The 23,693-nt window shown below is 38.1% G+C and overlaps 1 protein-coding gene across 1 annotated transcript in view; it reads right to left on the minus strand.

Moving 5' to 3' along the window:
• Nucleotides 1-236: 236 nt before the first annotated feature.
• Nucleotides 237-23,693, minus strand: part of LOC129238675 (beta-alanyl-dopamine/carcinine hydrolase) — a 74,398-nt gene continuing 50,941 nt past the window's right edge. Inside the window, exons 4-8 of the mRNA XM_054873776.1 lie at nucleotides 6,652-6,756; nucleotides 6,355-6,589; nucleotides 6,129-6,249; nucleotides 5,945-6,061; nucleotides 237-768 (exon numbers count right to left, since the gene is read on the minus strand). Of these exons, the coding sequence (XP_054729751.1) occupies nucleotides 471-768; nucleotides 5,945-6,061; nucleotides 6,129-6,249; nucleotides 6,355-6,589; nucleotides 6,652-6,756 (876 nt within the window). The 3' untranslated portion in view covers nucleotides 237-470. The remainder of the gene's footprint in view (nucleotides 769-5,944; nucleotides 6,062-6,128; nucleotides 6,250-6,354; nucleotides 6,590-6,651; nucleotides 6,757-23,693) is intronic.

Raw genomic sequence — 23,693 nt, forward strand, 5'->3', positions numbered from 1 at the left:
TACTTTCTTTTAAAAAATCGGCAATTATTTTCCGGATAACCCAATATTAATACTATGCTTTTATTTTTGTAAAAACTAGCGAAAAAAATTATTGAAAGTCATAATTTTTTTGGGCCTCTGACTACCCCTAATCCCTTAAATAATAGTCCTTAGCAGTTTCGGTAACTTATAATCTCCTAAATTTTGGAAATATTTTTTTTATTTTTGTAAAAACTAGCGAAAAAAACTATTGAAAATAATTTATTTATTCAGTTTACTTTATTTTCGCCATTTTTAAGATTGTTTTTAAGGCCACAATGATTTCTATAGTTGTAGTTGTATAAGTACATTGGTTCATTTACAGCTGTATATATAATATTTTTTAATTAAACACTAACATTTTTATTTAAATATGAAGACGTGTATGAAGCTATTCTTCTTATCATTGCGTACAATTTATATAGCTATGGATAAGTTTATAAATATTTAGTTCACTGCTTCAGTATAAGTGGCAGTACACAGTGTGGCTTGGTCTTGCCCGGATTGTCTGAGTATAAGGCAACCGTTTTTTCATTCAAATCAAAAACACCAACAGCAATTGTTTTAACCAATTCATCCAGTGAATTATTCTCGTTGAAGACACAATAGTCGCCGCCGCTGCAGTCGCTCAGCATTTGTACGACGTCATCCTTGCAGTTTGGTGGCTGATAGCCGTCGAAAGTATTCATGCGCGATTTGCTCGATTCTAGTAACCAGGGATTGGCCTCTTTGGTGCACAAGCGCTCATATCTGAAATGTTATAAAATTAGCATTCAAAAAACAACAAATTCAGGTCATTCAATATAAAATATCCGTTGAGCTTAGGAAGAGCCTCGGAGTTAGCTCGCTTGCAAGTTTATTTATTTGAGCTTTATAGCTCGTGAGGAATATTAAAGCTGACCAATGTGGTGCACTATATTTTAACTAAACTATGATTTACTAAATTTATTGAACCTTAGTAATAGTAACTTAGTAATGGTACTGTAAAAAGGTGTGCACTTCGACCTAAAGGCCTTTTGTGCCCTCTACCCTTCACTCTACCTTACCCTTATTCCGTTCCCTCAGTAAACCTAAGATGTAGCTGAGTTGCGCTGAGCGTATATACCTTTCTTCTGACTGTGCGAGACTGAGATGTGTACTGTTCCTTCTTGGTAGGCATCGTATTCGAGAAAAAGATGTATTGGAGTTGTTGTGGATTGGTCGACAAAAAGGCCAGTAGTCGGTAGCCCATCTTCCGAGCCTATTATTGGGCCTTATGGCTCGGTGGACAGAGTTGCACTTATGTGGAAAGTTTGATGCAAATAAGAGATTTATTGGACCTTGCGTGTATAATTGCATAGTGTCCTTACGTTGATGAATAAAACTAATTTTGAGCAAAACAAAACGTGTTTTCTTTGGTAGGTCCGGGCTTTTCAGCCCTCGTTTTATCTATTTTCTTTTCTGGCCTTGCAAATTATTAAATTTTTACCATAAAAGGCTGAAATATTGGGAGGTTAAATTAGTTTTAAAGGTTTTTTTCGAAGATTTGGGGCTTTATTGTGAAAAAACGGTACAAAATATTTTATTCGAAGTATTGGCTAGCTACAACTTTCGCCCATCTTTCGGGCAATTTCCGGATGCCGTTTCTCCAAAATTCTGGCCGCTGCTTGGCTATCCATGACTCAACCCATATTTTGGTAGCCTCGTACGAGGAGAACCGCTGGTCCGCCAAATCGAGACTCATATGCCGGAACAAATGATAATCGGAGGGAGCTATGTCTGGACTATACGGCGGATGGGGTAACACTTCCTAGCCAAGCGTTCCAAGGTATTTTTTGACAGGTTGAGCAACATGCGGCCGAGCGTTGTCATGTTGCAAAATAACCTTGTCGTGCCTTTTTACCATTTCCGGCCGTTTTTCTTTCAATGCCCGGCTTAAACGCATCAATTGCAGTCGGTAACGATCCCCCGTGATTGTTTCGCCCGGTTGGAGCAGCTCAAAATATACGACGCCGACCTGATCCCACCAAATGCAGAGCATGATTTTCTTGCCGTGAATATTCTGCTTGGCCGTCGACGTTGATGCATGGCCGGGCAAACCCCATGATTTTTTCCGTTTTGGGTTATCGTAGTGGATCCATTTTTCGTCGCCAGTCACCACCCGATGCAAAAAACCCTTCCGATTTTGTCGCTCGATCAGCAATTCGCACGTAAAAAATCGCCGTTCGACGTCGCGCAGCTTCAACTCGTACGGGACCCAATGTCCTTGCTTTTGGATCATTCCCATCGCTTTTAGACGCTTGCAAACGGTTGATTTATCAACGCCCAATGATTCAGCAAGCTCTTCTTGGGTTTGGCACGAGTCGTCGTTTACCAATTCCCCCAATTCCGCGTCCTCGAACTTTTTGGGCTGGCCAAGACGCTCCTTGTCTTCGGTGTGAAAATCACCACTTTTGAATCGTCGAAACCAGTACTCACATGTTGAAATCGACGGAGTATGGTCTGGGTAGGCCTCCTGCAGCAATTCACGGGCTTGGGCTGTATTTTTTTTCAAATTGAAGCAGAAAAGCAAAGCTTCCCGCAAATTGCGTTTCGACGGCACGAAAGTTGACATACTCGGAGCACGAAAACACTGCGTTGTTTATACTTCAGCGAAATGACAGATACTGATAAACAAAGCCTAGGGATGAGGCTTTGTCATGAATATATATTCAGTATTGCCAACGCGATAAAGTGATAAATAGCACCATCTGTGTGTCACCTTTAAAACTAATTCAACCTCCTTTTTTTTAAATGTTTTATTCTTACTTTTGTTTTCTTCCCTAAACGGAAAGGTAAAAAGATTTAACCTCTAATTATTTTATTAAAGATATCTTTTTGACGTGATAACGTCTTATAATTCGATTTAACAGGCTGCACGCACGAAAAAATGTGTCGTTACCTTGCTCATTACTGTTCATATGTAGTTACCTTGCTCATATTAGTGTTACCTTGCTCATTACTGTTCATATGTAGTTACCTTGCTCATATGTAGTTACCTTGCTCATATTAGTGTTACCTTGCTCATATGTAGTTACCTTGCTCATATGTAGTTACCTTGCTCATATGTAGTTACCTTGCTCATATGTAGTTACCTTGCTCATATGTAGTTACCTTGCTCATATGTAGTTACCTTGCTCATATTAGTGTTACCTTGCTCATATGTAGTTACCTTGCTTATATGTAGTTACCTTGCTCATATGTAGTTACCTTGCTCATATGTAGTTACGTGAGCGTATATATGTATGTATGTATATGCGCAAATGTACATATATAAATTCACGTATTTGTATTTGCATATGCCTTCTTATTGATTATTATTAATTTGATTCACTTGAAGAATTTAAAATAAAACCAAGTTTGTTAATAATACCTGTTGTTTTAATGTTATTATTATTATTTTTTTATTATATCTGAAGGAAAAAATGTATGGTAATATTTACCATATCTATACTAATATTATAAAGAGGAAAACTTTGTTTGTTTGGTTGTAATGAATAGGCTCAAAAACTACTGGACCGATTTTAAAAATTCTTTCACCATTCGAAAGCTACATCACGAGTAACATGGATTATATTTTATTTTGGAAATAGGGCTCGAGATATAGGTCAAAACGTGGACCCGGGTAACCTTCGGATGTGTATGTACAATATGGGTATCAAATGAAAGCTGTTGATAAGTGCTTTAATACGGGGTAATTTTCATACCTATTGATGACTAGGGTCTGGAAATATATGCCAAAACGTGGACCCGCCGTGTCTTTGCACCGAATTAAACCAAACTTACACACATTGTTAAGTAGGTATTGAAGATGATTTCCGTATAGTTTGAATACCTATTGGTAGATAGGGTCTCGAGATATAGGTCAAAACGTTGACCCGGGTAACCTTCGGATGTGTATGTACAATATGGGTATCAAATGGAAGCTGTTGGTGAATGCTTTAGTTCAGAGTATTTCCATCCGCTCCGTGACTAGGGTCTCGAGATAGAGACCAAAACGTGGACCCTAGAATGTGTTTGTACAATATGGATATCAAATGAAAGCTGTTGATAAGTGCTTTAATAGGGGGTAATTTTCTTACCTATTGATGACTAGGGTCTGGAAATATATGCCAAAACGTGGACCCGCCGTGTCTTTGCACCGAATTAAACCAAACTTACACACATTGTTAAGGAGGTATTGAAGATGATTTCCGTATAGTTTGAATACCTATTGGTAGATAGGGTCTCGAGATATAGGTCAAAACGTTGACCCGGGTAACCTTCGGATGTGTATGTACAATATGGGTATCAAATGGAAGCTGTTGGTGAATGCTTTAGTTCAGACTATTTCTATCTGCTCCGTGACTGGGGTCTCGAGATATAGGTCAAAACGTTGACCCGGGTAACCTTCGGATGTGTATGTACAATATGGGTATCAAATGAAAGCTGTTGATAAGTGCTTTAATACGGGGTAATTTTCATACCTATTGATGACTAGGGTCTGGAAATATATGCCAAAACGTGGACCCGCCGTGTCTTTGCACCGAATTAAACCAAACTTACACACATTGTTAAGTAGGTATTGAAGATGATTTCCGTATTGTTTGGGTACATATTGGTAGATATGGTCTCGAGATATAGGTCAAAACGTGGACCCGGGTAACCTTCGGATGTGTATGTACAATATGGGTATCAAATGGAAGCTGTTGGTGAAAGCTTTAGTTCAGAGTATTTCTATCCGTTCCGTGACTAGGGTCTCGAGATAGAGACCAAAACGTGGACCCTAGAATGTGTTTGTACAATATGGATATCAAATGAAAGCTGTTGATAAGTGTTTTAATACGGGGTAATTTTCATACCTATTGATGACTAGGGTCTCGAAATATATGCCAAAACGTGGACCCGCCGTGTCTTTGAACCGAATTAAACCAAACTTACACACATTGTTAAGTAGGTATTGAAGATGATTTCCGTATAGTTTGAATACCTATTGGTAGATAGGGTCTCGAGATATAGGTCAAAACGTTGACCCGGGTAACCTTCGGATGTGTATGTACAATATGGGTATCAAATGGAAGCTGTTGGTGAATGCTTTAGTTCAGACTATTTCTATCTGCTCCGTGACTGGGGTCTCGAGATATAGGTCAAAACGTGGACCCGGGTAACCTTTGGTTGTGTATGTACAATATGGGTATCAAATGAAAGCTGTTGATAAGTGCTTTAATACGGGGTAATTTGTTATGTTATGTTATGTTATGTTATGTTATGTTATGTTATGTTATGTTATGTTATGTTATGTTATGTTATGTTATGTTATGTTATGTTATGTTATGTTATGTTATGTTATGTTATGTTATGTTATGTTATGTTATGTTATGTTATGTTATGTTATGTTATGTTATGTTATGTTATGTTATGTTATGTTATGTTATGTTATGTTATGTTATGTTATGTTATGTTATGTTATGTTATGTTATGTTATGTTATGTTATGTTATGTTATGTTATGTTATGTTATGTTATGTTATATTATGTTATGTTATGTTATGTTATGTTATGTTATGTTATGTTATGTTATGTTATGTTGTGTTGTGTTGTGTTGTGTTGTGTTGTGTTGTGTTGTGTTATGTCATGTTATGTTATGTTATGTTATGTTGTGTTATGTTATGTTATGTTATGTTATGTTAAAGTATATGTTATGTTAATGTTAACTCATTCTCTATATCCATACAAAATATGTATCAAACAAATAAAATTAAAATTTTCTTTTGAAAAATGCAACCATTCAATCAGTATTTTCTTATGACGTTATCACGTTAAACTATCGTCAGTAAACCGACTTTGCAGACAACCTCTTTTTTGTTCAGTGTTCCATATAGCTATTTCGCTTAGTGTAGGTATTCTCAAAGCAAAAAACATATGCATACCTGTTGGCGTGACAATTGTGTTCACCAGTGCATACCTCCTTAATATCCAGACGCGATTCTGTGCCATCTTCCGGTACAGGCGCCATTTCGATATTGTAGAATTTGCCAGACTCGTCGCTTGAAAGGAAATTTAACACAAAAATTATTTCATTAAGATAAAATAAAGGGTAAATATTATATTTACTTAATGAAAGATAGGTTAATGGAGCAACCGTCGCCAGCACCAACTCCTTCATCTTTGAGTATATTAAGTGCCTGGTCGTAGTTTTCTGCACTCAAAAGGGCGCGTGTGATAAAATGGCGAGCTGCAAGAGATTACTAATCCATTAATTTATAATCTATGCATTTTATAGATTTTTGTAGTAGATCTACAGGTATTAAAACATTGAATGTAAAATAATTTTCCTTACGAGTTTTGCCACTTTTCAAATCCGATGCAGCCAGTGTGTTAATGGTGAACACCAATCCATGGTGATTGTAGTTCATCGTGTAGCCAGGTAAATGACCGGCATAGCAAAGTGACATGAAATGCTCCTCCTTGACCTTGTGTTTGCCCTGCGGTGTATCATTGATGATATGCGCCACCACGAAATAGTAATGATTGAGTGTTGCTGTCAGTGCGTCTTCGGTGTGAGCGAGAATGCGCTGAAGTTGCCCAATTATATGTTTTGATTTAAAATTAGATTATTTGCAATTCGAAAACTCACCGATTTTTCATTGTTCACAATGATAGTTGAACAACCAACTGGTGCAACCGCTTCAGTTCCGTTCGCGCAAATTGCAGTGATTTCATCCATGTGCAGTAGAAAAAGCTGTGAAGAAAGTTAGAATTGAAAGTAGTAATGCGTATTTTAATATTTTCCAGCTACTTGGTGTGGGTTTTAAATAACGACACTGCTACAGAATAAAGACGCTTCAGCTCTGAAAGTATTTGATACGGTCTGTGTTGGTAGTAGCGGAGAAGGAGGAAGGTCTATTTTGCATTGGAAATATCACTTCACTTTTTGTGTCTAACTGGCGCTGGTTAGCACGAGAAACTCGTTATTGTTAAACTCGACCAAAATCGATTAAGCAGTTATCGCGCCAGTCAAAAAGAACAACAATACGGGAGACTGTAAGGTCTCTTTTAATGCGATTTTGAAGTTGTGCGGTTTGTATTTCATCCAAAAATTTCTTGGACAAGCATACATATAGGCTTGTTTAGGAAGCCCGCGTATAGACAGTCTTCTCAAATCTCACACCATTTGTGCCACTGACATACAACGTTTATGGATGTAAAGAACACCTAGAACTGCCTTAACTCTTTAGCGTGAGCTTTTGCAAATTTTATTTTTGAGTTATTTAATTTTTATTAATTTTGATGCATATAAATGGAATACCCAGGAGGCAGAAATCAACATTTTCGACACCTGCTCTTCTTTGCTTTTCATCGAGGTCAAAGCAGCCCGGGACATTTGCGAGAAGAGACATGGAGAAGGTGTCATAGGCGAGTCGACAGGACGAAAGGCCTTCTGAATTCGATGAGTTCTCAAATCACTTTTGAAGGAAAACCGTCGCCAAACCAGTCGAGAATTAGCGGAAAAAATTAGCTTCGATCCTAAAACGATTCTCATCCATTTTCATTCAATAAGATTTACCGAAAAATTGGGAATAGCTTGTCAGCATCTTGGCTGCCTTGTTGCCCCAGGCCCCATGTTGCACAAGGCGTCAAAGCTGCACTCCAAGAGCTCGAATCAGCCGTATTCTCAAGACCTTGCATCGACCGCTCCCTGTCAAACCATATGAAGGGCGTTACCTTCGATAACAAAGAGATCCCTGAAAACTGACTGTCAACAACTTCTTTGAAACCAGACCAAGCGATTTTTGGCGGAACGGCATCAATGAGTTGGTCGAGAGGTGGGACGAGGTTATAAACAGCATCGGCGAATATATAATTGATTAACTTATTGAAAAAAATATTGTTTTTGTTTAAATAAAAGACTTCGGTAAAAACGCTACGAACTTATTCCCCAACCTAATACTTGTAATTTTTCGGCACCTACTCAATCGGGTAAGCAGCAATAAAGTCTTTTGCGTTTACAAAAAATACTTTTAGTATTTACTCAGTGAGCCAACCACTGATAATCTGCTTATTTGACAATTTGTGTGTGAAGTGATTTATGTGGCTTAGTAGTACCTAAGAATTTCGTACGATATTTTAGTCAAAATTTTATGAAAGAGTATAAATTACAATACGTTTAGAATAAAACTTATAATATATATATATATATAATATTATATATATAATTGGCGCGTACACTCTTTTTGGGTGTTTGGCCGAGCTCCTCCTCCTATTTGTAGTGTGCGCCTTGATGTTGTTCCACAAACGGAGGGACCTACAGTTTCAAGCCGACTCCGAACGGCAGATATTTTTATGAGGAGTTTTTTCATGGCAGAAATACACTCGGAGGTTTGCCATTGCCTGCCGAGGGGCGACCGCTATTAGAAAAATGTTTTTCTTAATTTTGGTGTTTCACCGAGATTCGAACCAACGTTCTCTCTGTGAATTCCGAATGGTAGTCGCGCACCAACCCATTCGGCTACGTAGCTATTTTATAAAGTTTTTTATTTATAGTAAACTTTGGTCTGTTTTGCTTTTGCTTCAAAATTCTGTTGAAATATCTGATTCGAATATGAAACCTTTTTACATCTACAGGGTTGGCCATATTAAACTGACCCATTGAGTAACCCTATAACTTTTTACTGTAATTTGAAATCTAAGGTTTACGTCAACAAGCCAAAGACACTAGGCGCACTTAAGGCCAATATCCGACGGGAAATAGCCGCCATATCGGCCGAGACGCTGGCCAAAACTATGGAAAACGCCGAAAAACGGGCACATTACGCTATACGAGCTAAGGGCGACCACTTGCGCGATATCATATTCAAAAAGTGATGTAAACGAATCTCCTTGAACTAAATTAAATGTTTTTCACAATGAAACACAAAAAAATGTTTCTTTTTCCATATTTTTTTAATAATCACATGGGTCAGTTTAATATGGCCAACCCTGTACATATGTCAGTTGGAGCATTGCTTTTTTTCAATTAATTCCTAAAAAAATACATTTTCCAAAATTTTTTATAAATTGTGCATTTGGTTTGATCAAATTTCATACTTTTTGGACCATCTTTGACCATCCAATCTCGTCTGAAATTTATGTTATTAAATTAAGTTTTTTAATAATATAATCAGAGATGTACTCTAGTCCGACTTCGTAAAATTCATCGACCTAAAGAAACTGCGTATGGGCTCAAACGCTTTCGCTTCACGCCTGAAGCAGCAAAGACGTTTGGACTACAGAAAATGATTCCCACAAATGTGAGCTTTGGATGGCACTGAAGTACAACACGCAATTTTCCACTGTTTTTTTGCAGATTCGGCGTGTGGCACCCAAAATAAAGAGCACACTTGTTACTTTCCCAAAATATTTCTTTTCTAATTTCCACAACGGAAAAGTAATTTTATTCGGATAAAACTAGTGACTCTTAATGAAAATTTTCAACTAATACAATACATTCAAACGAATTGTCAAATAAGCATTTATACATTTTTTATCTTAGCATCTCGGCTGTGGTATTTGCAAAATCTTTGCATGTGTGTCACTTTTGGTCTTCGGTCCATATAACATATGGGCTCTTTTTCATTTAGTACTAACCTTAAAGAGACAGCTGTTGAAATTTCATGCTTTTCATTCGTAAGTTGTCGTGCTAACAGTGGCGCGACTTTTATTATTTTCAAAAAGAATTTCGTGTTTTAATTTTACACTCTTAATGGGAAAGCAGAAAAATACTGTTCAAGCGAAGCAATGGCTTGAAAAGTATTATGGGGACTCCATTCCATCAGAAACAACAAAACAATAAAACGATGGTTTGCTGAGCTCGAACACCGTACAAAGATGATGCACAACGCAGTGGACGTCCAAATGAGACGGTAAAACCTGAATACATCAAAAAAATCCACAAAATCGTTTTGCGTTATGGAAAAGTGAAGTTACGTGAGTTAGCTGACATCGTAAAGATTTCAAAAGCACGTCTTGGCTTTATATTTCATGAGAATTTGACTACGAGAAAGCTCTGTTCAAACTGGGTGCCGCGTCTGCTCACTGTTTTGCTTCATCATCGCACCGTGTCACAAGTCACATCCACCGTATTCGCCAGCTTTGGTTCCCAGCGACTACTGGCTGTTCGCAGACCTAGAAAATGCTTGCCGGTAAGAAATTTCGCTCGAATGAAGATGTTATCTCTGAAACTGAGGCCTATTGAGGCAAAAGATAAATAATTCTACAAAAGTGGTATTGAAATGTTAGAGCGGTGCTGAAATGGTTGCGTTATTCGTGATGGAAATTACGTTGATGAATAAAGCTCATTTTGAATAAAAAAGAAACGTGTTTTCTTTGTTGTCATCTCTCGATTTTATTCGCAGATTTTCGAGCACCCCGGGCGTATGAGCAATGAGTACTTGCATATCTGTTCGATGCTGTCGAGGTCGAGTAATTTCAGCGATGCTTGTTTTTATTTTTGCTAGCACTATTTTTAAGTTTTACAAATTAATCGTACATAGTGCTGATATCGTTGGAAAGCTAAAGAGATCCTGACAAATGAAGTAGCCAATTTTGTTTAGCTCAAATATAAATTTGTATGTCCTTCAAATATCTCTATTGATTTCAGAGATATTGGTGAGAGTATTGCCTTGAATCGACGCCAGTGGATAGAGTAAATGTTCAAAGAAATAAAATCACTACTTCCAAAGAAAAAATCTCTCCAATGTTAATCGTAGCGTAAGTGTCCTGCCTCTAGTCAAGAGTTGTGAGGCCTTGCAGGTTATGTCCACCATCAGCGCGTCTACGAGTACAGTCCGTCAAAGTGTCGATTCATGAATGCCTAATTGCTGAAAACGTCTAGATATCGATGTTGAAGGTTGTTCAGCAATACTTTGCGCTACAGCAGCAATATTCTCAACAGAACGTCAAGTTTTTAGTCTGCCAGTCCTTTTTTCTATACTCGAAAAAATAAGTTTCTTCAAATTTTTTCACCAACCTTTCAATTGTCCACTCATTCGAATAATATTTTCCACCAAAAATCTCACGAACTTTGCTTTATGTTGTGGTTAAAGATCGATAATTTTCATAATAAGTTGCAATAGTTTTAACGCGTAGTAAAATTTTGTAAAATTGTGCATCTGCCAACTTGACAAATGTCTAAGATGTCATTAAAAATGTACCATCTCAGAATTATTCAACGCTCATTGACAGCTAGGTAGTACTTTTGAAAGACTCTTTACTTTGCCTGAACTTTGAACTCATCCGAAATCATCAATTCCAGTCTTTAAGCGACGTTCAAATTTTTGTTCGATCGAGTTATAACAATTTTTCGTTTGAACAAAGAGGGTGACACTTATTTTCGAAGAACAAAGTCTCAGATAAAATATTTCTTTCCGATATTCTACGGAAATGCCATTCATTTTATTTTTGTCCTATCTAAATGTGTACAAAAACAATAAAAAAAACACAATTTTATGTACGAAATTAATAGCCCTCTGCTCTTCAAGTCAGTAAAAGCACGGACCATTAAAAATAAGTCCAACGACACAGCTTTCTCCGCTACCATTGGGAAGTGAACAGGTGCGAAACACCGGGCATGAAACGCCAAATAATAGAAAAAGTTTTTTTAATAGTGGTTGCTCCTAGGCAATGGCAAACCTTCACGTGCACTTCTGCCATGAAAAATTCCTTATAAAAAGCCATCTGCTGTTCGGAGGCGCCATAAAATTGTAGATCCCTCCATTTGTGGAAAACATCAAGGCGCACACCACAAATAGAAGGAGAAGCTCGGCCAAATACTCAAAAAGGCTGCAAGCGCCAATTATTTATGCATCTATAAATGTTTGTAATTACGCAGAGAAGTGCAGATTGTCAACTTTGGCGTATGCCTGTGTTAATGCACTTCAAGTCTGCATATTTGGTCATTTGGCCCCTAGTAGTGTATGTGCAGCCTTGATATTATTTCTAATGATGACTTCGTAGCTTAACATTGAAATTAACTGCTACAAGAAGCTGTTGGGCAAATTTTGCCTTACTAAGTAGCTAATTATAGATAAATAAATTGAAAATGGTCATTAACGTTAGTAAAAAAAGTTTCTGCACATTTACAAATACGTATAAGTGCTTTTAGAAGTGCGGACATTTTAATTCATGTAATTTCTGTACGTAAACAAAATACACGAACAAAGTAGTTACACTAGCGAGACGTGATAATTAAATAACGAGATCACTACTAATTTGGGTTGAAACCTTCTCTTTCAAAGGCAGTATCTCCCTTCAGCATTCGGACCACTATAGTACATATATATATATAGTTTGTAACATCAGACGGAGGGACGGCAATTTAGATTAAGTGAGGTGAGGAGCTGTGTGTGTACCAAGTTTGGGGGAATTTCATTAACTTACCCAAAAGTTGGCGTGGGAAAGCCTTTTTTACAAAATTTTACTTGCATCTTTACCTTTTTTTAAGTTCATCTACTGCTAATTGATCATCTGCTACTGAACTCATGATCATTTCTAACAGAGGTATCAAAATTATGTATATCGGAAAATACAGTGTAGTAAAATAAAATATTTTTGTTAGCATCGCTTAAAGTTTGTATTTATACAATAAATTGTTTTCGAACTTCGCTAGCTCAAGAAAAAAAATGGAGCAGAGTTTATGTAGCGTCTATATTTCGGAGTTAATTTCAAAATTTTTCAGAAAAACGGGGTAACTTACTCTTATAGTAGATTCGACTAAACTAAAATGTTTTCCAATCGCCGTAGACCCTTTTCCTTTCACTAAGCTATTGAAAAATAAAACTTTACGACACTCACTTTAAACCTTTCAATCCAGAAATCAAAATGTACTGCTTATTACGGCAACTTGAAATTAGCAAATATTAAACTCGCCACTTATTATAAAAATGAAGAAAACATCGCTAAAATAAAATTTAATTACAAAACAATTTCAGTTTATATTAGGTTGGGGAATAAGTTCGTAGCGTTTTTACAGAAGTCTTTTGTTTAAACAAAAAACAATAATTATTGGGCATGGGAATAAGTTTCCTTCCTTTCTTAGCCAAAGTTACGAATTATTTAAACAATTTGGATTGGAAGCTACAACTTTACTCCATCTTTCAGGCAGCATACGGATTCCTCTGACGAAAAATTCGAGTTCTTTTGACTTGATCCATCCCAGTTTGTGTGGCTTTTGTAAGAAGTGAACCGCTCTCCAATAAGGACTGACTGCATTGATCTAAACATATGGTAATCCGAAGTTGCAATGTCTGGAGAATCCGGCGGGTGGGGAAAGATTTCCCAATTCAATCCCTCTAAATATTTCTGAACCGATTTAGCAACGTGTGGCCTGGTGTTGTCATGCAGCAAAATCAGTTTGCCATGTCTACCGTCCCATTCCGGCCGCTTTTCTTTGACAGCTGATTCAAACGCACTAGCTGCAGTCGGTAACGATCGCCAGTGATGGTTTCAAATGGTTTAAGGAGTTTATAATAGATGAAGCATGAACATTTTTTTCGCTGTCGATGGACCTGGTTCACCTTTTTTCATCGCCAATGACGATGCGATGCAGAAAACCTTTCCTTTTTTGCCTTTCAAAAGGCATCTGACACGTCACCAAACGTCTCTCGATATTCCTCTCCTTCAATTGATGTGACACCCAGTTACCTGCTTTCTGGACCGTTCCCACCGCGTGCAAACATTTGCCGACGATTTATCTGCCAACGTCCAACTCTTAGACATATCATCAAGGGTTCGACGTGCGTCTTCATCCAATAATTGTTGTAGTTGAGTATTTTCGAATTTTTTCGGTGCCCCTTGGCGATCTTTATCACTCACGTCGAAATGCCACTTTGGAAGCGTCAAAACCACTCTTTACTAGTTGTATTTGATGGAGCGTGATAACCGTAAATATTGATCAATATACGATACGTTTCAGCTGCACTTTTCTTGGAAAGATAATATTGAAACATGACTTCCCACAAAAGGTGTATTTTCGGGACGAACGTAGACATTTTTGACGTTAGGTAAAATAAGATATTCACGCTTCAAACGAATGTCAGCTACTGCGATCGAGACCACTCATGTAACCTTCAAATCACCAGTATTTACTAGACCGAACACAAAAATAGTATCAGCAGCGACACCTCTTTTACGAGGGCGGAAACTTAATCAATCAATTATATATTCGTCGTTGCTGTTTACAACCTCCTCCCACCTCTCGACCAATTTGTTGACGCCGTTCCGCCAAAAATCGCCTGGTCTGGTGTCAAAGAAGTAGTCGAGACAGTTTTCAGTGATCTAAGACAGATTCAGTGAGCGGAAAAGATGGTAATATGTAGATACAAAGCTCGGAGAATACGGTGGATGCTGAAGGACGTCCCATTCGAGCACTTGGAGTGCAGCTTTGACGATTTGTGCAACATGGGGCTTCGCGTTGTCGTGAAGGTGGGCGAGATGCTGAGAAGCGATCCCAATTTTTTGGTAACTTCCATTGAGTGAAGGCGACTGAGAATCGTTTTATGATCGCAGTTCATTTTTTCCGCTAATTCATGACTGGTTTGGCGACGGTTTTCCTTCAAAAGTGATTTGAGAATTCATCGAATTCAGAAGGCCTTCCGCTGCGGGACGTGTCATCGACGTCAAAGTCGCCATTTTCGAACTTTGCAAACCATTTTCGTGCTGTCGACTCGCCTATGACACCTTCTCCGTATCTCTTCTCGCAAATGTCCCTGGCTGCTTCGGTAGCTTTTGACTTCGATGAAAAGCAAAGAGCAAAATGTGGATTTTTACCTAATAGTTATTTCATTTCTAAGCCTCAAAACTAATAAAAAAATTAGGTATCTAAAAAATATAATTACCATAGTTTTGTAGAGCAGAAAGAGTTCTCTAGAATGAATACTTACCTTTTGCCAAACAGCCAACAAATCGTTGTAAAATAAAATATAAAAACGCTGATTCGGGTGAGTAAGGATCAAGCGAGTTTTTCAAATGTTTCACAAGTTAAAAATAAATATTCTATTAGAACTAGGATTCACACTGATACTCATATGTTTTTATGTACACTTACACGCACTGTGGCCATCTGTTGCACCGGAGATTTCCCACCTACTTTAGCCCCAACATTAGATGCTCTGGTTAGTCTACCACCACTTGATGTTTTCATCCGAGGAGAGACCTTGAAGGCCATCTGCAGGCTGAAACACAATGGGCATGGGTATGGCCCCTGTCCGGCATTGCACAGCAGAGAAGGCATGGACTTCGATCTAACGATCCTCGCCATGCCCCTTGACTCCATGCCATCAAGAGTCGTACTTGAGAAGAGATACAGTGTGGTGCTGCTAGAGTCTCAATTGTGATCAAACTCTGAAAATGAGCCTGGCAAACATATTTTCATTGATGGCTCCAGGAACGAGCACGGTTTCGACTCTGGCGTCTATGTGGAATCCAGGGGAGCAAAACTACACTATGCGTTTCAAGTAGAGGTATATGCTGTTCAGGAAGCAATGAACTTCGTTGTGGAAAACAGATGGAGAGAGAGACAGATCTTTATGCGTCTGCAGCGACAAAAAAAGCTGCGCACATGGCCTTTGACAGCCCTCCAACCACTTCAAGGGTAGTTGAGTACTGAAAATCCAGGTTGAACTATGTTGGTAGACATAATATACTGATGCTAAGATGGGTACCGGGATACGTAGGTATCGGCGGTAACGAGACCTCTGACTATTTAGCTTTAGTTCTGACAGCTGGTTGGGGTGATGGGCGAAGCCCATGGAAAAGGTATGTGCAGCATCCTCCTATGCCCGCATGTGCAGTATCCATCCTCTGACGGCGGACCATTTTCTGTGTGACTGCCCGGCCTTCGCTCGAATCAGGCTTGACATCTTTGGCGCTGATGTATTAAGAAACGACCACCTTGTCTCCTTGGCACCACAAGATCTAATTGAAAAGGGATCCTGAGTGCAGTGCAATTGACTTAATTGTGTCTGAGTGCTGCACTTGCTAGTCTGTCCCGACAAAAAAAAAAACAAAAAAAAAACATCTATACACACATACTTATACAAGTTAGCAGATAAGCAGTTGCATACACATATTTAATCGAGTAATTGAATTAGTAATTGGGTGGCTCAAATATAGACATTCACTGCTGGTGTAATATAAGTGCCTATGTATGTGTGCATGTTCGAAAAGTGTAAACAAAGTAATTTGATTTAATGATTTAGCGCTGACAGGTGGTAATACACACTTTGGCGACCACCTAAGGTGCATGATCATGTTAACATACATATCTATCAAATTAAATTGGCTTTTTGCAGCATTGCTGCGCGCGCTTATGTACATATGTACATATGCACACTCATTTGCTGCAAAAACATGTGCGCACTTATGCACGCATGTCAAAAATATGGCGCTGCAAATTGGATTGATGGCTGGATCGTCATTAAATATTTTACTTTCAATTTGCCAATTTTGCGTGGTTGAAATTGGAAAAATGTGGCTAGACCTAAATTTAGGAATTGCAATGAACGTACCGTAAAAAATGTTAGTTTTCAATGTTAATGCTACTTGTTGGTAATGGATTAATACGCAGAAAATATGAGAAAACAACAATTCAATATTGATTAGAGAGGGCAATTATTTTGTGGAAAAACTTTTAAAAATTTTCTGCAAGTTCAAGTGTGCAAATGCACACTCTGTAGGGAAAAACTGATTAAGAGTATATTAATTTTTCACTGACTAGATTTATTTAGAAATGCGTTATAAAAATATGCATATAAAGTCACTCACACCTTATTTGATACAGATAGGATTTTTTTGTATTTTATGTTGAGAAATGAAATAAAGCAAATTAAATAAGAGCTCCTCCTCCTATTTGTGGCGTGCGTCTTGATATTGTTCCACAAATGGAGGGACCTACAGTTTCAAGCCGACCCCGAATGGCAGATATTTTTTATGAGCAGCTTTTTCATGGCAGAAATACACTCGGAGGTTTGCCATTGCCTGTCGAGGGGCGACCGCTATTAGGAAAAACTTTTTCTTCATTTTGGTCTTTCACCGAGATTCGAACCTACCTTTTCTATGAGTTGCGAATGGTACGGCACGCACCAGCTCGTACCGCTGCGGCGGCCGCCTAATATTGAATATTTTACAAAAAAAGGGTTTCTTTTTCAAATAAGGTGCGAGTGATTATATACCATTTGAGTCCTACCTCTGTATCCATGGTGAGCTCGATTTTCCTAAACTGTACGAAAGTGGTATTACTGCCCGCGAAATGTACAGAGTGTTCTATTTGTCACTTAACACAAGAGAAATTTGAATAACTCTGGCAATATCGACTTGCTCATCCCGTAGCATTTTAGAAACACTGGTGGAGCACGATTTTAATCATGGAGCGCTACACCGTGCGCAGAACGCACAGAAGCTGTGAATTTGAAAATAATATATCATCATGAGGCATTCGCTCTCAGCGGAGAGGCAAAAAAACAAAAAAATCTATGCATGAATTATGCAGTCACTGTTTGGTCTGGTGTGTGCGCTACGAACATTGGCGGTCCATTCCTTTTCGAGCATGACGAAGGCCGTACCATAACTATGAATAAACTACGAAATTTTGCTGCCACTCATCGAGGGAAATCAGTTGATGGGTTGTTGGTTCCAGCAGGATGGCGTAACATGGCAGACGCTGAATTGACTCAAGAAAAGAGAAAGGTGTACACTAAAAACCTCAAACACTTGACTTTCTGAACGGCAATATTCTTGGGAAAATTGGCGAAATAAGCCTCGAAATGCTCCAAAATGTTATGGAAAATGTTGACAAAAAAAGAGCCAAAATGTGCGTCACTCGATATTGTTTACGGTTATTGACCCAATAAATTCTATTATAGGCCTCTTATATTCACCACTTCTCTGCTTGCTGTCTCTCAGCTCGACTCATTTGACGAAAAATTTGCGTATGAAAGCAACAACAAAGTTATGGAAAAAAAATTCGCCGCTAGCGAGTATACATGGTTAAACTGGTATAACTCACTAATTTACAAGCAAATGTAATTTTTGACAGCTATTTTCCAGCGCTAACGCTCGGCGACAATAAGAGACCTAATATCATATTACTTAAGTTAATCGAGTTGTGAATGGTGAAAGGTCAACTTAAAACGCCAAGACTTCCAGGACGACCAACAAAGCGATGGCATGAGTGCTGGACGTCTGGATCTCGATGCGAGTGATGAAATACTTATATAATATTTTATTAAAAAAAAAAATACCAGTCTAACGGTTGGACGCGATAGAAGTGAAACCTTCCGTAAAACAAACTGAGAGAGAATGAGACGAAGGCAGCATTAGGAGCGGGAAAATTATAGGTTCATTATAATATTGCTATAAAGTTCATATTTTATTCATCCTCAATGTTTTCAATTTCAACAAATGATATGAGTGGCTTATGATAGCTAAAATATGATCCAAATGCTTTGGTTTCGATGTTGTCAACATATCTTTGAAATACCGTGTCAATTGTTGTTTTTTTCTGTCGATATTCACGACACTTTTCTGCATTATTTTTCGGCATAATTGCGGAAAACATTTAAAAATGAAAATATTTACGAATATAAAAATACGGACGCAATACAGCACACGCGGTTGCTATTATGAGCGTCGTAGCGCGTATATTACACAGACGTACTAACATACACACAAACATTCGTAGGACGCTTGGTTTGAATTTTTTATACATATGTATGTATGCTATACTATGGCCTAGCCTATGTACGTACATACATATTTGTGTTCTGAACTTCCAGCAAAACAATGCTTATTAATATACACATATGCATCTACATACAACCGCACACACAGGCCACTCACTTTATTCCTGTAAATGCGTATGTCGTCCAAAGCTAAAATTCTATGCCTAGCGACTACAAGAACAAAATGCATTAATAGGCGCAGGCGTAGCGGCCATCATCCTAGTTGCCATAGCGCTGAACAGTCGCGGCGGCGCCGAACAGTTTCAACTATTGTACTGTACAACAAAAACTCATCATCAAAAAATTGATTTATAAATTCGAGCTCATAGTTCTAAGAGCAAGTACTTTCATTCAGAAAACGAGCCGCCCATATGCTAATTTTCTCGACAATTCGAAAATAGTCAATATTGGAATATTTCGCGTAGAATTATTTGCCAATATTCAATTTTTGTCAAGTCGAGTGCCCGCGGCTCCGTAAATATGTTTGCACCCATATATGTATGTAAATATATGTTTCTAAATGTTCGACAACCGCAGCTGCCTGTTCAAGGTTACTGTACATTAGGCCGGGTCGATTTGTGGGAAGGCAAAAAAATCGCCCATTGCTCTGTGAAAATCATATTCTAGGCATCAGAATAAGAAATTTTGCCGAAGGAACCATACCTCTAAAACGATTTCTGATGTCCCGCATATATACATACATATATAAATTCACAAATTTAAATTTGCTTATGCCATCCTTCTGTGTGCCTGGTAATGAAGCATTTTCTATACATACATATACATATATACGTATATCTTTTTTCTTCTTCTTTTTGGTGTCGCTTTTTCGTTTCACTTTTTCTCAAATCACTCCCAACGATTCTAAAGAAGTTTTCACTTCAAAAAAAACAAAAAAAAAATAACATATTGTAAAATTTTGTTCGTTGCAAGAACAGGACACAGTTCTACAGTAAAGTTGAAGAATGACACGTATGCAAATGCTCAGTAGCCCGAGTATTACCGCGAATTAAAACCATCGCTTATTCCTACGAAGTTAAGGCTGTTGAGTTTTCCATAATTCAGTATGCCTTCCAAACTGTCTGGAGAGAGACCAAGGCGGGAGAGGATCAGTTTGACTTCAATTAACTTATTTGGAGATTGCGATGAAAAATATGCCAGTTGTTTACTCATCTATATAAGCTTTTCATTAGCCAGTCATGGATCGGAATATGCAAGATGGATACTATTGTCGGTCATCTATTTCCGCACAGGGTGTTATTACAGGCTAACATGCGAACAAGTGTAATAAATACCTACTTAAACATACTCGTACTAGTGTAATTGTTTGTGCCTTAGTTTAAATAAGCCCCAAATGGTTATTCTTTCAGTTAATTACCGCAAATGCGTGCCGTAATTGTTTTCATTTCGATTTCGCACCAATTGAAAACCAAGTGCTGTTTATGGTGAGTGAGTGGTAAATAACTTTGTGTACATACTTACACAAAAATATATGCATTATGTTCATATTAATATGTAGCAATATATGTATATACATACATATATTTATAAATAAAATTAGTCGAAGAAATCCTTGTCCTTTGCCAATAACGGCGACCATGCCAGCGGCGGCGGCGACATCAAAGTTTGCTCAACCGATCGTGGATCGTTCGATGGCGTGATTACTTGCACCATGAGCAGTGTTAACTGTTTCGCATTCAATTTTATTTCTACTTTTCTACATTAATTTAATTGGAACCATACATGCAGTTATACGTGCAGACAGCTATTGGACCTGGGCCCATGCTACATGTAAACTTTGCCACACGAATTACCCTGTGCTATGCATTGCTGCTTAATTAGATTTGTTAGGTTTTGGTAGTGGTAAACCGTTAGCTGCAAGTACTTTTACAAACGAATCAATTCACACTGAACTCATTACGAAAATGCAATGCTACATTTTTCCCTTGACTTATGTAATAGCATTGCCATTTGTGAATTTTACAGGTATAACGTAAAGCCAACATGCGCCTACAAAGCATTTGCTCAGTTACTCATTTGTAATACACACTCACATAAGCACTTGTTGTATGTGCAAATTACCTATTTTACACATACAAATATATGTGCATTTATTAAATTTGTGATATTATGCGTTATTAATTTTAACATATTTTTGTGCAAGTTAATTATATTAGTTTGGCAAATATGAAATCCATTCTTTTCTCGGTAGATGGCTGTAGTGATCGATATCTCGTAAAGTATCGATCAAACAATTTAAAATTTTTGCTCGTTGTCAAGGTGACATTTCACACTAAAGCAAATTCTTTTGCTGTTTTTTGTTTGATTCATTCAGTTGTGAGTTACAGGGTGTTAAGAATGGAAGTCAACAAAGAGAAAATTCGGTACATTTTACAATTTTTCTTTGATAAAAGCGAAAATGAAAAACTTTCAAGAAACTGATTTTATCGAAAATAGAAAAAGGACTGGCAGACCAAGAGAATATTTCTGCTATAGCATATAATATATTTAAATATTTTATCAAATTATCTAGGCATGTCTTTTGAAATACCCTTTAATGAACACAATTTTTATTTTATTTGTTTTTTTGTTCTTGGAAAAATAAAAAATAATTTTAAATTTCGATAAAATTATCTCAAATCCAGCGTCGTCGAGCGGATTATCCGGATTTTAGTACCTGCACAAATAAGTCAATTATCCGAGAGTTTCGGTTTTTAACCAAACTAAATGAAAATAAAATCCAAGTAAAAATTATAATCTATTGCAGTTTCATGTATTCAGATTTCACATATATCAAAAATAAAAAAAAGTGCATGTGCCGTAGTACACATACCAGAAGTGAAACTTTCAAGGCAGACAAAGAAAGAGGGAGAGACCCGAGAGAGAGAAAGAATATATATCTATTGGGAGGTTGAATTAGTTTTAAAGGTTTTTTTCGAAGATTTGGGGCTTTATTGTGAAAAAACGGTACAAAATATTTTATTCGAAGTATTAGCCATCGCTAGCTACAACTTTCGCCCATCCTTCGGGCAATTTCCGGATGCCGTTTCTCCAAAATTCTGGCCGCTGCTTGGCTATCCATGACTCAACCCATATTTTGGTAGCCTCGTACGAGGAGAACCGCTGGTCCGCCAAATCGAGACTCATATGCCGGAACAAATGATAATCGGAGGGAGCTATGTCTGGACTATACGGCGGGTGGGTTAACACTTCCCAGCCAAGCGTTCCAAGGTATTTTTTGACAGGTTGAGCAACATGCGGCCGAGCGTTGTCATGTTGTCAAATAACCTTGTCGTGCCTTTTTACCGTTTCCGGCCGTTTTTCTTTCAATGCCCGGCTTAAACGCATCAATTGCAGTCGGTAACGATCCCCCGTGATTGTTTCGCCCGGTTGGAGCAGCTCAAAATATACGACGCCGACCTGATCCCACCAAATGCAGAGCATGATTTTCTTGCCGTGAATATTCTGCTTGGCCGTCGACGTTGATGCGTGGCCGGGCAAACCCCATGATTTTTTGCGCTTTGGGTTATCGTAGTGGATCCATTTTTCGTCGCCAGTCACCACCCGATGCAAAAAACCCTTCCGATTTTGTCGCTCGATCAGCAATTCGCACGTAAAAAATCGCCGTTCGACGTCGCGCAGCTTCAACTCGTACGGGACCCAATGTCCTTGCTTTTGGATCATTCCCATCGCTTTTAGACGCTTGCAAACGGTTGATTTATCAACGCCCAATGATTCAGCAAGCTCTTCTTGGGTTTGGCACGAGTCCTCGTTTACCAATTCCCCCAATTCCGCGTCCTCGAACTTTTTGGGCTGGCCAAGACGCTCCTTGTCTTCGGTGTGAAAATCACCACTTTTGAATCGTCGAAACCAGTACTCACATGTTGAAATCGACGGAGTATGGTCTGGGTAGGCCTCCTGCAGCAATTCACGGGCTTGGGCTGTATTTTTTTTTCAAATTGAAGCAGAAAAGCAAAGCTTCCCGCAAATTGCGTTTCGACGGCACGAAAGTTGACATACTCGGAGCACGAAAACACTGCGTTGTTTATACTTCAGCGAAATGACAGATACTGATAAACAAAGCCTAGGGATGAGGCTTTGTCATGAATATATATTCAGTATTGCCAACGCGATAAAGTGATAAATAGCGCCATCTGTGTGTCACCTTTAAAACTAATTGAACCTCCCAATAAATAAATTTACAATATTTGCAGAGAATACAAATAAACGAAATTTACAAATAAACGGAGAATGGTCGATCGGTGTAGGTAAATGCCGGACACAAACCGTGGCAACAACGCGCACTACTCCGAGCTTTTATCACCCGCACAAACGCAGCGATTCCAGGACCAGCAACGGCACAAATTACCGCAAGGCAATACTAATAAATCCGACGTAGGAATGGATAGCACTTTATAGTACGCACAAGCACTAGTCAGGAAACGGAAATAAGCGCCAAAAAAAAAAAACGTCAAAAAAATTGGGACCAAAAAAATTGGTCCTAAGCAGTAGGCACCAAGGAAATATAACACCAAAGAGTAGGCACCAAAAATATATTTCCTACAAGTTTGCACCAACAAACAAGCGCTAAAAAGTAGGCTATGTTATTTCTCACTTGAAATTAGCAGCCACAAGGAAAAACTCAGGGAAAATAGTCTCAAGTGTATCTAAGATATTATATATATAAGGTATAGCTCTCTCTTTCCTTTTCCTCTACGTTACATCTTTTTTCTCTCTCGTGGAACGAAAACGCCCAAAACGTTGCATGGCCTTGACATTTTACTCTCCATTTTCGCTCGTTCATCGACGCCTAAGAAGTTTCACTTCAAAAACATATGAAGATTAAAATTTAAAGGAACATATTTTATGAATTCATTTTATTATTTTAAATACTCGTACATGTATGTATTAACATACGTAGAAA

This window comes from Anastrepha obliqua, chromosome 2 (genome assembly GCF_027943255.1).
Source record: "Anastrepha obliqua isolate idAnaObli1 chromosome 2, idAnaObli1_1.0, whole genome shotgun sequence".
Lineage (NCBI taxonomy): Eukaryota > Metazoa > Arthropoda > Insecta > Diptera > Tephritidae > Anastrepha > Anastrepha obliqua.